The sequence below is a fragment of the Macrosteles quadrilineatus genome, unplaced genomic scaffold (genome assembly GCF_028750875.1).
Source record: "Macrosteles quadrilineatus isolate MER2022 unplaced genomic scaffold, UCM_ALF_1.0 Scaffold_2__2_contigs__length_208266976, whole genome shotgun sequence".
Lineage (NCBI taxonomy): Eukaryota > Metazoa > Arthropoda > Insecta > Hemiptera > Cicadellidae > Macrosteles > Macrosteles quadrilineatus.
In genome coordinates, this window is record NW_026542595.1 from 202,460,791 (window position 1) to 202,472,941 (window position 12,151).

Below are 12,151 nucleotides of genomic sequence, written 5' to 3' on the forward strand. Positions count from 1 at the left end.
GAAAAACCTTGTAAAATAGTATCATCTTATCTCCTATCATTCTTTAAGCACTTTTCGTTAAGCACAACAAAAACTTAACTTTTAAGTTGGAAGAAATTCAAGCTAGTTCTTTATTACAATTTTAAAACAATTTAGTTTTTGAAGCAATTTTGTATGGCGTTTCAAAAAGTGCTGCGTACTACTCGTTCATCAATTATTGTGTTGTTTTATCTCATAACCATGTACAAGGCAGAGAACTCATGGAAAAATTATAATTTATAATGAATTTACAGTGATATCTATTACAGAATTACTTTCAGAAGATGTAAAATCATCATTATGATACAAGCATTTGTTCATAATACTACAGCTAATAAATAATCTGATAACAACAGAACGCATAACAAACTTTAGTACTATTTTATTCATCAAAAGCTTTTCATTTATTTTTCACAAGATGTCACCGTATAAAAAACAGTAGCTTAAGGCTATAAGAGTCTTAGTTGAATAAAAATATCTAACGCATACAATAGTGATTTTTTTTACTTGTAGTCTTGGAAAGTGTTCTACTTGATCTCCTCCATTTTTACTCCATCAGTGAGTTCTCCTGAACTTACATCCCATGAGGAACTGTAGGATTCAAATGATTTCACAGAGCTACCGGAGATTGTTGAAATACTGTTAAAGCCATCGGCCCAGCTTGACCCTGCGGAGTTTTCACTGATTTCCCCTTCTTTATTATCTTGATAATTATCATCATCATCATCATGATGACCATCATCATCTTTTTCCCAGTCATCATCTTTTTCCCAATCATATTTGTCCCCATTATCTCGTTCACTATCATCTAGTTTATCAGTATCGTGTTTTTGATCATCGTGATCATTTTGATCCTCATTTCCGTGAATGTCATCCTCAGATTGTTCATCTTGAGTATTTAGGAGGTCATTTCCTTTTTCATTCTTCTCTTCATCGTGCTTTTCCTTTTGACTATATCTTTGCTCTTCTTTACGTCTATCTTTTCGCTTATCCTTTACATCACTTTGCTCGTCCCTTTTCTCATCTTTTCGTCTATCTCTTCGGATATCACTTCGCTCATCTCTTCGCTCATCTCTTCGCTCATCTCTTCGCTCATCTCTTCGCTCATCTCTTCGCTCATCTCTTCGTTCATCTCTTCGTCCATCTCTTCGTTCATCTCTTCGTCCATCTCTTAGCTCGTCACTTCGTCTGTCTCTTCTGTCATGACTCATTCTATCTCTTCGTTCATCCCATTGGCCGTGTCCTTCCTCACTATAGTCATCACTTCGCTGATGATCATCACTCCTCTGACCTTCGTCGAGTTCCGAGCTGGACATGTTTGCGCGATCTACAGCACTTCGTATGACATAGTTCTTGTCTATCAGTGCATGCCTGAGACCGTACTCAACCACGTAATCTCTTGCATGTATCATCTTGTCTGGGATGTTGTACTCTAAAGAAAAGGATTCATTGAGTTAGTTAATGAAATTACAATAATATTGACATGTTTGTTGATAAGGCTTGTGAATTTTACTAGTTTACGCATCGATCGCGTAAAGACAATCTTTAAGACGCGAGTAAAACATTTGTAAGGTACCTGTACGAACCTTGGCCAATGCCTTTAAAACTTCTACGATTGTCTTAAAGTCTAGTTACACGAGTTGTGCACACTACTTTATCTACGGCTGTTTTTTAATTACTCCCAATCACTACTCATGACGTCTAAGAGATTTTATGTTTTCGTTTATAACCTCTCATTGCCACTGATTGTGATGCAACGAGCGGAAGCGAGTTGCATAATATCGTGGAACGTACAAGATTTTTTACCTGACCCGACAATATACAGGGGGTTATGTACAGGGTGAGGCAATGAGAACGCTGCAATTTGTTTTATCTGTCACATGTTAATTGTTGCAACAATGAATTATCAGCTGTGCTTAAAACATCAATTAAACCATGCCATTTTAGTAAATATTATGCCTGAGGCTATTAATACTGAGATTTTGATGTGGAAACCTATTTATAAAATAGTGGTTCTTGTGCAAAAACCCAGAGATTGTTTGGATCGTATTCCATCCTTGGTCAACATGGCGCTGTTCCAGATTGGAAAACAATGTTGAACTGGGTAAAATTATTTAAGACAATCGCTTAAACAAAAAAATAATCGGTGGGTGCCGCAAAACTCTTACACCAGCAAATCTTAAAAGAATATGAGTCCCAGTAACTCAAAGTCCGAAGAGATTTGCCTGGAAGCTTTTTTTGTTGAAATATAAAGTGAAATAAGCTACTTGACGTTCTAGGTTTTTCAAAGTCACCCCACAGATTTGCTTGAACCGAAGCTAAGGATAGTCCAAAAACTAAAGTGATTCCTGAAGAAGTGCTGGAGGAGTATTTGATGGAGTTTCAAGTGGCTAAAAAGGAATTTCAAGTAGGACAATGAAGTCACTTGTAGGATTTTGTTCTCAAGAAATGGAAAAATGACTTTTTTTAAGTTAAAATAGCAAAAGATAAGCTGTGTTTTGGTGTGCTATTTATATCCATAGGGTGAATATTATTGAGTTTGTACCGTTTATAAATTGGGGCGCTTTCATTGCCCCACCCTGTACAATATTTTGCATTACCCATTTCACTCATCTTCTAACAGTAAACGTTCTTTTATAAACTAAAGCTAGGTTAGGAAAATTGATTCTTGACAAGTGCACAGCTGATTTCTAGCGTTGAACGTCGTTAACTCCATAGAGGTATATTTTTTAAGTTGAGCACTTAATGTTATTTAAATAGGTTTCATTACTTCCCTGAGTAAGTTTTTGAAACTTTACTTCACTCGTGAAGTAAATAAGTTGCTTACATCACGCTTGGGATAGGGAAGTTTAACATGGCGGGTTGGGTAAAGTAAGTAAACAATACTATTAAGTGGATCTTTTCAATTCTAAGAACTGCATTTAAAAGCCTAGTATAAAAAAACTGCTGTAAAATAATTTTACTTTCGACTGCTTTTTAAACAGGCCTTTTCAATTCAGTTCTTAGAATTGAATAGTAATTCACTTTAGGCCTACCTCATTGTTTGTTTACCTTAACGCATTGATTTATTTATTTTACAGCACTATTAATGGACCAATGTGGTTCAAGGATTGAGAGAAAATATGAAAAATTGTAATATTTTGAATGTTAACTTATCAGCTGTTAAGCCTAATGTAATAAGTCGTTACGTCCACTATCAGTGGCAATGAGAAGTTATAAACGAAAATAGAACCTTTCTTAGAAGTTATCAAGTAGTGATTGTTAGTAATAAAAAATACCCCCGCCGCAGCAAACCTGCAGACTAAGCGAATTTCCATTTGCCTGATTGGATTTAGACTAAAATGTCTCCTTAAAAATATCACATTTATTCCCTATTTAAATAGAATCAGTTTAACACATACTTAGGTTTGCTGCAACAGGGAGGGTAAAAGTGTTTTTTTATGTAAAATGTTAATAGTTAGTAAGAAATAAAAACATTTTCCAAATTTGGGCAAAATATGTTAATAAACAAGCACACTACAACGGTTTACTTATTCTCCATAAGAATAACATGGGAATTTTAAATTAACAATTTTTTGGAATTTTCTCCGTAACCATTAGGCGCATTATAACGCTTCAATATACTAAATTATTTGTTTTTTTAAGCTCTACAAAATAGTTTGGAAAGAAATTTCAAAATTTTATGTTTTTTGTGTCAAAAATAGGAAAACCCCATTTTTACCCCATAAAAGCCCCCATAAACCCCTGTTTCCATGGTCCGATCATGCTGGTTCGCGAACTCGTTCGAATAAACGTAGGTTTACATGTTTGTAGCAAATTTCATCAAAATCGGATCATTTTTGCTAGAGTTATCGCGCTAACGGACACACATATATATATATATATATAAATATATATATATAAATATATATATATATAAATATATATATATATATATATATGAATTTGAACGGATGGTGTTTTTGGTCTCTAGGGACCTCAAAACGAAAAAAAAATCGGTCCCGGGTCCAGGTCTTACCATGAGTACTACGGTAATAGCTTATTCCCTACCTATATGGGAAATTCGCTAAAAACGGTCGTAGGTAAAATAGCGAACGCAACTCACGTAAAGAGACTTTACGACACTCGTAGATGTTCTCAATTTTCTAATTTTGTGGTAAAAACTCTTGCGATTGTTGAGTACACTACTATTTTGTGTTACAGAAAACAATCGATTGATTGGTAAATACATATTTTTATAAGCAAATTTAAACATTATCTTTTTAATTAGTGACGACAGGGATTACAAATTTAAAGGCTCGTGTAGTTTTTGAAGATGATTCCCATTTTATGAAATTAAATTATTTTCGATAATTGAATCGTAATCCTCGAGGAGTCATTAAAATTTCCTCGTAATTATAATTGTAAATACTCTGTATTTTCGTTCTTATAAACCATGTCAGTCATTGGCATGAACTCTAATAATCATGCATAGTATTACAATAATGAATTGAGAAGTGTAATTTTATATTATAATTACTAAATGGGATGGAACTTTTATTGGCAAAATTTGCTTACCATTGTATTTCCCTGCAAAAGCGATGAACAAACTGGATTTGTTTATTTTTTCGTACTGCTTTGGCAGTCCTGGCCTAGTTCCCCACCCTCTGCACTCATACACCGTTCCGTTGTTTCCAATGAAGAAACTGGTGGACATTAAATAATTTACTGTACAGAAAAAAATTAGATTAATTTATAAATTTTATCACTTAATGTATGGCCAAGTCTTAACATGTTAACGACTGAAATATGTTCATCACCATTAATAACTGTAGATGAGTTGAGGAAAAAACGAAGATCCAAAAACAACTTTTAAAGAATATTTATCACAAGAATAGCTACGAATCTTGTATTATTCTAAATATAACGCAACGTTAGTTTATTACTTGAAAGATACTTGCCTGAGTTTTACCAGGAGAATTTTATAATTAGCCAATATCACTGGTAATGGGACTAAATTGCGAAAATAGTCAAAAAATTAAAGACACCACTAAATTTATGTATTTTAGTTTTAGTGGAGTTTATTTTGTTTAAGAAAGAGCAAGAAGCTTAACTCAAGGTATTTGGATACCAAAGTAGACATGTCATCTTTTCTAGCTGTGGCCAATTTTGTACAGTATTCAAATTCAAACATACCAGTTTATAGAGTTCACGTGGTGCAGTAAGTACTATTATAGTATTAGTATTAGTAAATTGTCTAGTATAGTATTATTTTATTTTGGGAGCGAGCTGGTCTAGTGGTTAGAGCACGGGACTCCGGTTCCTGGGGTCCCGGGTTCAAACCCCGCTAAATCACCAATGGATTTTATCTCAGTGATATTGCCGTAACCCCTAGGTCTAGGCTGAAGTAATATAAAAAACAATTCCGGGCTCGTGCCTAGCGTCCTAGGACAAAAAAGTATAGTATTATTTTAAAAACTTTCACCTCTCTTATTTCTATGAAAATGTACTACCCTTGATGGTGTATGTGGCATAAAATTTGCTAAATTGACTATAGAATATTCTTAGAATTTGGCTTGATTAAGATGTTACTGTATTTTACATTTAGGTAATTAAAAGCACCACCCTCTGTTGATGGACTATGTCAGCCATGTCCATAAGCGTCATGCAATTTTATGCCTACTTTAGGGTCTAAATAAATCTATTAAATTTTTATACAGTAATCCACTAAACTACTTTTCTAAAATGATTCACTAATATGACCTCTGTTTTTAAAAGGAGTGTTTAATAAACACACCGGTATTTCAGATTTTTGTTCAAGTTTGATACTTAATATTATACTAAATTCCATCATGACAAAATGTTATGTTACCTGTATTTAATATCTGGACAGGTTTTAGTACATGTGTGTCTTTCATGCAGATAAAGCAGTTCTCTGGTGCATTGTTTCAGATTGAAACACCGATTTCTATAGGTTGGCAGACAGAAGATATACTTCACAGGAAGCTTTAATGGTGCGCCACTCCCCCATTTTGTGCTAGGAGCTTTCCATTCCTGTCTTTTAACCATTGACATTGGCCTTGGCCTGAATAAAAAACAACATTAATTTAATTGATTTAATTATCTTTTTAAAGGGTACGTGTGACGTGTAACCAAACTATTCAAAAAGGTTTGTGGTTATTACCTATAAACTGAATAGATGGTTTAATTTGGTATTTTGTAAACATTTTGGGTACTTTCCTGTTAAAGGGAACATTCATTATTATCGATATTTTTTTCGATATATCGATATTTTGTTTTCCTTTACGATACATTACAAATTGAAAGCCGATCGCTAAGCTAAAATAATATAGTCTACATATGAAACTGTTCTAACCTAACCTAACATAACCAACCAAACTTGCTGTATCATTAAAAAATTCCATTTGTAACAGAAAAGACAAGTGGAGAATTTTAAACGGAGTTTCTAATTTTACATCAAGTTTGGTTAGTTTTGTTAGGTTAGTTTAGAACAGTTTCATTTCAGTATTTTTTTTTTTAATTATTGTTTGTTGATTCTGAAAAATATTTATTTATCGTAGTTGTCAGCTGATATGTTTCAATATTGTTAATATCGATAGATCGAGAAAAAATAATCGATAATAATGAATGTTCCCTTTAACAGGAAAGTACCACATTTTGTACTGTGCAAATTAGTTTTCTAATGTTTCTTAAATTATTTTATAGTTGAGCAGGGTTTTTAAGAAGGCATTGTGGAAATTATTTTTAATCGAAAGTTATGTTTATGTATCACTCTTTTGAATAATAATTTTATACTTTGGTTTGATAAAATTGATAACTGGCATTAAATGTTTAGCAATAACAAAAATAATATTAATATTTTAAATGGGTATCATACAAATTATTAAAATCACAAAAATTGTGATTATGGCTAATCTCGATATTTTCCCTTACAATTTAAACCCCTACTCAGGACCCTTTAGAATAAGTTTTTTTTGTTCTTACCTAGTTTTACGAGGATTTATGTCATCTCTGTTTTTGTATATATTTTCTTCAAGTTTTGAGTATCCAGATCTGTACTGAGATTTTTGATCGTAGTTTTTAATTCTTCGATCCTTATTTGTATCAAAATCTGACTCATCTCTGTATTTATTAGATTTCCAATCTCTTCTGTCATTATAGTTTGAATAGCGGTTGCCGGGGGAAATCTGATCTCTTTCTCTCCATTTCCAGCTTGGACGGTTTTCTTTTGAATCATTCCATCTTTGTTTGAACTGTCTTTTACCTCTGAATTCATTTTCATCCAATTCATCATCACCACTTCTATCCCATTTCGAAATGTCATCAGCGGCCTGGGATTTAAATTTTTCTTTTCGATTTTCAAACTTTGTATGCGTTCTTTCCACTTGTGTTTTCTCATTTGGAATTTCACCATTTTCGCCAAATTGTTCTTCTTCGTGTTCATCATCTAATTTCCATTTTACTTGTTTTTTACTTCCTGTGTTATCAGAGGGGGTACTGTCCCCAACCGTCCCATTTTTTACATTATTTTCATCACCTGGTTCTCCGTAACTTTGAAACTTATCAAGCTTGTCATCTTGTTGAGTTTTTTCATTTCCTTGTTCACGGGTTTCACCGGGTTCTTTTTTGTTTTCTTCAATGTCATTGTTTGACCTAACATTATTTTTGTCTCTAGCATGTTCTTTGTCTTCGTACTCTTCCAAACCATCATGTTGAGATTCTGCCCCTTCAAAATCAGATTCACTATCATGGTCCCATTGTTTTACCCTATGCTTAGAAAATGATGACTTATCATATGATCTTCCTCCGTTTTCCCTAGACCTTCTAGGAAATTTATCGTAACTATCTGATTTCGTATAATTTCTATTAAAATGTGTATTCTCGTTATACCTCGTATTCCTGTTACCGTCATTCCACTTCCAGTTGTTAGATTGATATGAATTAGTTTTCCATGATTTACGAAACTGTCTGTTATCGTCATCTCCATAAGAAGTTTTGTTTTCGTAGTCTTTGTAAGGTCTTTTATTTTCTCGGTTCTCATCATAAAAATCATTCGGATGTCTGAAATCATTCTTTCTGAAATTATTATAATTTGGGCTTTTTCTCCTTGAGCGTTCATTTCCATAGTTTCTTTCTCCAGCCTCCCATGGAGTTTTATACCTTTTATTCCAATACCTTCCACCCTGGTTATGTTTAGAGTTGTCAAACTTGTCTGGTAGCCAAGACTTGGAACTTTCTGACTCTCTTTCAAGTTTTCTTTGCTCCTTCAAAATGTTTTTGGTGTATTCAATGTCATCTATCAATTTTTGGTTTGGACTTTTTTCAGTGTCATCCATTTTTATTTTGTTAGAATCCTAGAACTTGTTACGAAAAAGTACAAATGGAGCTACCAGTAGCACTGTATTAAGTTGATTAAACAACAGTTTTATGTATTCAGATATAAAATTGAAAATTTATGTGTAATTATTTCAAACTGTTTCCATATCTTCATTCATTATATTTATACGATGGCTGCCTAAAATTTATATCAATAATAATTCAATATTTAAAACTCCACAGTGAACCGATTTAAATTGTCTCTCACGTGCTTGACACAGGTAAAAGCTAGATTACAATTAGTAAGAATTCCCTTTAAAATACTGATATTTGACATAAACACAATACTTTCTTTCTAAATACAAGGTACAAGTAAAAACAAAACTTACACTGAACAATCTATAATTAATTGGAAATCAAGTGAAAATTAATGGATAAGTATTTAAACCAGACAGGCTTATCTCTTTAATGATGGATGTATGACTGATACATCGTTTCATCTGCCACTGGTTATGATCATATCAGTATTTCTTTGGTCACACATTCTAAATTCCCAGCTAGTAGCCCATAGTGTTAGTTTTTACTGATATGAGTGTAAGTGAAGAATTAAAAATGTGAACAACTTTATCTTTTTTTCGTGAAAAACACTTTCTAGAAAGATTGGTAGGGTAAGTATAGTTTGCATATTTTTAATTTTAGGAAATACACAGTACATTTTATTTCGGTTGATAACATAATCAATTAGAGTAGAAAGAAAGATGCTCAATTTAGAAATGAGAATAACTTTAGAGCAAATAGCATATTAAGTATTAATAGCTATTCTGCACTAGCTAAGCAAAAAATAATTTTGTTTTTCTTGTTGGTACAAAACCTTTATATCGAATATTTTTTAATATATTTGAAATAAGTTACTTGTATGCATATATTAAACACTAGGAAGAATTTTTGAAAAAATATACTTTTATTTTTTAGCTTTGGTATATTTTTATTTTATATTTTTTCTACATTTTTGTATTTAGGTCCATATTTTTATATTTAAGATGTTCTTTTGCCTACTTGCGTCCCCATAGTTCCAGAAATATTATAATTTCCGAGATTTCTACTCGGTTGTCCGGTTGTTTGAGTTTGAATTTGTGGCATTATATTGTTACTAATAAAGACCGTTTATTTGGTGTGCTTATAAACCTTTAAGAGTGATTTTCTTTTGTCTCCTAGCTTTTTTTCTTTATCCCCCTGAGAAAAATATCACTGAATGTGTGAAAAAAATTCTTATTCCTTTGTTTCAAGACGTCCTCTAGCTCTAACTTTTTTTTATTTATCCGTCGTATTGTCCAGCTCGTAAGATAATGTTAGTCAGTATTTAGACAACGGTGGTGCGTTTCCACACTAGAAAATATACCGGGAAGCAATATGCAATCGATTCACCATATGATACTTAAAATTAACCTAAATTCTATCATGACGAAATTTTATGTTACCTGTATTTAATACTAGCTGGTCCGACAGACGGCGTCCTGTCCTAATGTGGTTTTATGTCAAATGCTCATTCAAAACCATCCTTGAATGCCACCATGCCACCATGCCATGGTGCTTACCATGCTTGGTGCTTAATAATGCCTGAAAGTTTCATTACAATCTATTGAGCGGTTTCGGAGTCCATAAAGGACAAACAAACAAACAAACATATATACATTGGATTTTATATATATAGATCTTGACCGGTTTTAGTGCATGTGATATGTTACCCTCCTCAAGCCCTCCTTAAGGATACCCCTCTTTAAGGATACACTCCTTAAGGATATCTCTCCTTAAGGATAGCCCTAATGAAGGATACCCCTCCCTAAGGGTATCCTCCTTAGGGGTACCCCTCCTTAAGGATGACCTCCTTAAGGATACCCCTCCTTAAGGATAACCTCCATAAGGATATCTCTCCTTAAGGATACCTTCCTTAAAGATACTCTCCTTAAGGATACCCCTAATTTAGGATATCTTCCTTAAGGTTGTGTAATACATCAATTTAAAGGTCTAATAACCCGATCATTTTGGTACAAGAAAAAGTGAGTTATCTTTAACCGTATTTACAGGGTGGGTCAAAACGTTTTAAAACGTTTTTGAAGTTAAGTACCGTATTACCCTAACTACTGAACGGCACAGCACCAATTTTTCTTTTTACTTAGAACACCATAATAAACTTAACAATATATTTGTAATTTCCTCTTAAACCAGTTTTAGAAAACTACACACTTTTGGCCAAAGTTGTTTTCCACTGCATTAAAAATATTAAGTCAAAAGTAAGTTTGGGTTATTTCAGGGATCATTCAATCAATATGTAATTTCAGTTTCAGATTAGCTAGATTGACCTTAGAAACTGAAGTAGACTTTAAAAGTTTATGAACCATCTTATTCTTGTTTCTGTACTCTTCTATTTTATAAAAGGTAAGGAGAGGTATCCTAAAGAGGGTATCCTAAAGAGGGTATCCTAAGGAGAATATCCTAAGGAGCGGTATCCTTTATAAATGTATCCTTAAAGATGGGTATAAGTAGGATATTCTAAGGAGGGCATCCTTAAGATTCGGGTACCCCTCCATTTGATACCCTCCTTAAGGGTGACCTCCTTAGGATACCCTCCTTAAGGATACCTCTCCTTAAGGATGGCCTCCTTAAGAGTATCCCTCCTTAAGAGAATCCCTCCTTAAGGTTATTCCCTTTGGATACCTCTCCTTTGGAAATCCTCCTTAAGGGTACCCCTTCTTAAGGCGTACCTCCTGTAGGATACTCCTGCTCAATGATGCCCTCCTCAAGGACACCCTCCTTAAGGATACCCTCCTTAAGGATTCCCTCCTTAAGGATGAAATCATTAAGGATACCCCTACTTAAGGATGCCCCTCCATAAGGATGCCCCTCCATAAGGATGCCCCTCCTTAAGGATATCCCTCCTTAAGGAAACCCTCCTTAAAGATACCCTCCACAAGGATACCCCTTCTACGGATACCCTTCTTAAGGATACTCCTCCTTAAGGATATCTTACTTAAGAATAACCCTCCTTAAGGATACTCCCCTTAAAGATACCCTCCTCAAGGATACCCCTCCTTAAGGATATCCCTTATTAAGGATATCCCTTATTAAGGATAACCCTCCTTAAGGATACCTGTCCTTAAGGAATGCCCTTCTTAAGGATATCTCTCCTTAAGGTTATCCTTCTTAAGGGTATCCCTCCTTAACGATAACCTCCTTTGGATACCCCATCTTTAGGATATCCTCCTCAGGATTATCTCCTTAGGATACTTCTCCTTAGCTTTTATAAAAAAGAAGATTTCATAAACAAGAATACAATGGCCAATATATAGTTTTAAAAACTTCTTCAGTTTCTAAGTTCAATCTAGCTAATCTGAAACTGAAAGTACGTAACGATTGAATGATCCTTGAAATGCCCCTAACTTTATTTAGGACTAAATATTTTGTAATGCAGTGGAATCAACTTTGACCAAAAGTAAATATAGGGATACACACTACTAAAACAAACATAAATAAATTTCTAGTCCTTCAACAGAAAGCTTTGAGGTGTATGGTGGGACTGAGCTTTGGGGAATCTTGTGAGGAAACTTTCAAAAACCTTGAGATTCTTACCGTTCCTTGCATAATCATCAATCGTAACTCCTCCCAATATTTCAAGCAGATGACAACTGCATTGTAAACCATTGACATTGGGAACTGCAAGTATTTAATCTCATTTACGAGAAACAGATATGTAGCACTTGGACTTTATATAAAAGTACAGTACTATTGGTTTAATGCTAGCTCCGCTCAATATTGCTAT

General features: G+C 33.8%; 1 protein-coding gene across 1 annotated transcript; it reads right to left on the reverse strand.

Annotated features, from left to right (window-relative positions):
* Window positions 1-438: 438 nt before the first annotated feature.
* On the reverse strand, window positions 439-7,329 carry LOC128987604 (cylicin-1-like). The gene is made up of 4 exons (XM_054408546.1): window positions 7,003-7,329; window positions 5,870-6,082; window positions 4,576-4,703; window positions 439-1,450 (listed from the first exon to the last, which is right to left on the reverse strand). The coding sequence occupies exons 2-4, from the start codon at window positions 6,070-6,072 to the stop codon at window positions 546-548; spliced, it is 1,236 nt and encodes a 411-aa protein (XP_054264521.1). The 5' UTR covers window positions 6,073-6,082; window positions 7,003-7,329; the 3' UTR covers window positions 439-545.
* Window positions 7,330-12,151: the final 4,822 nt, after the last annotated feature.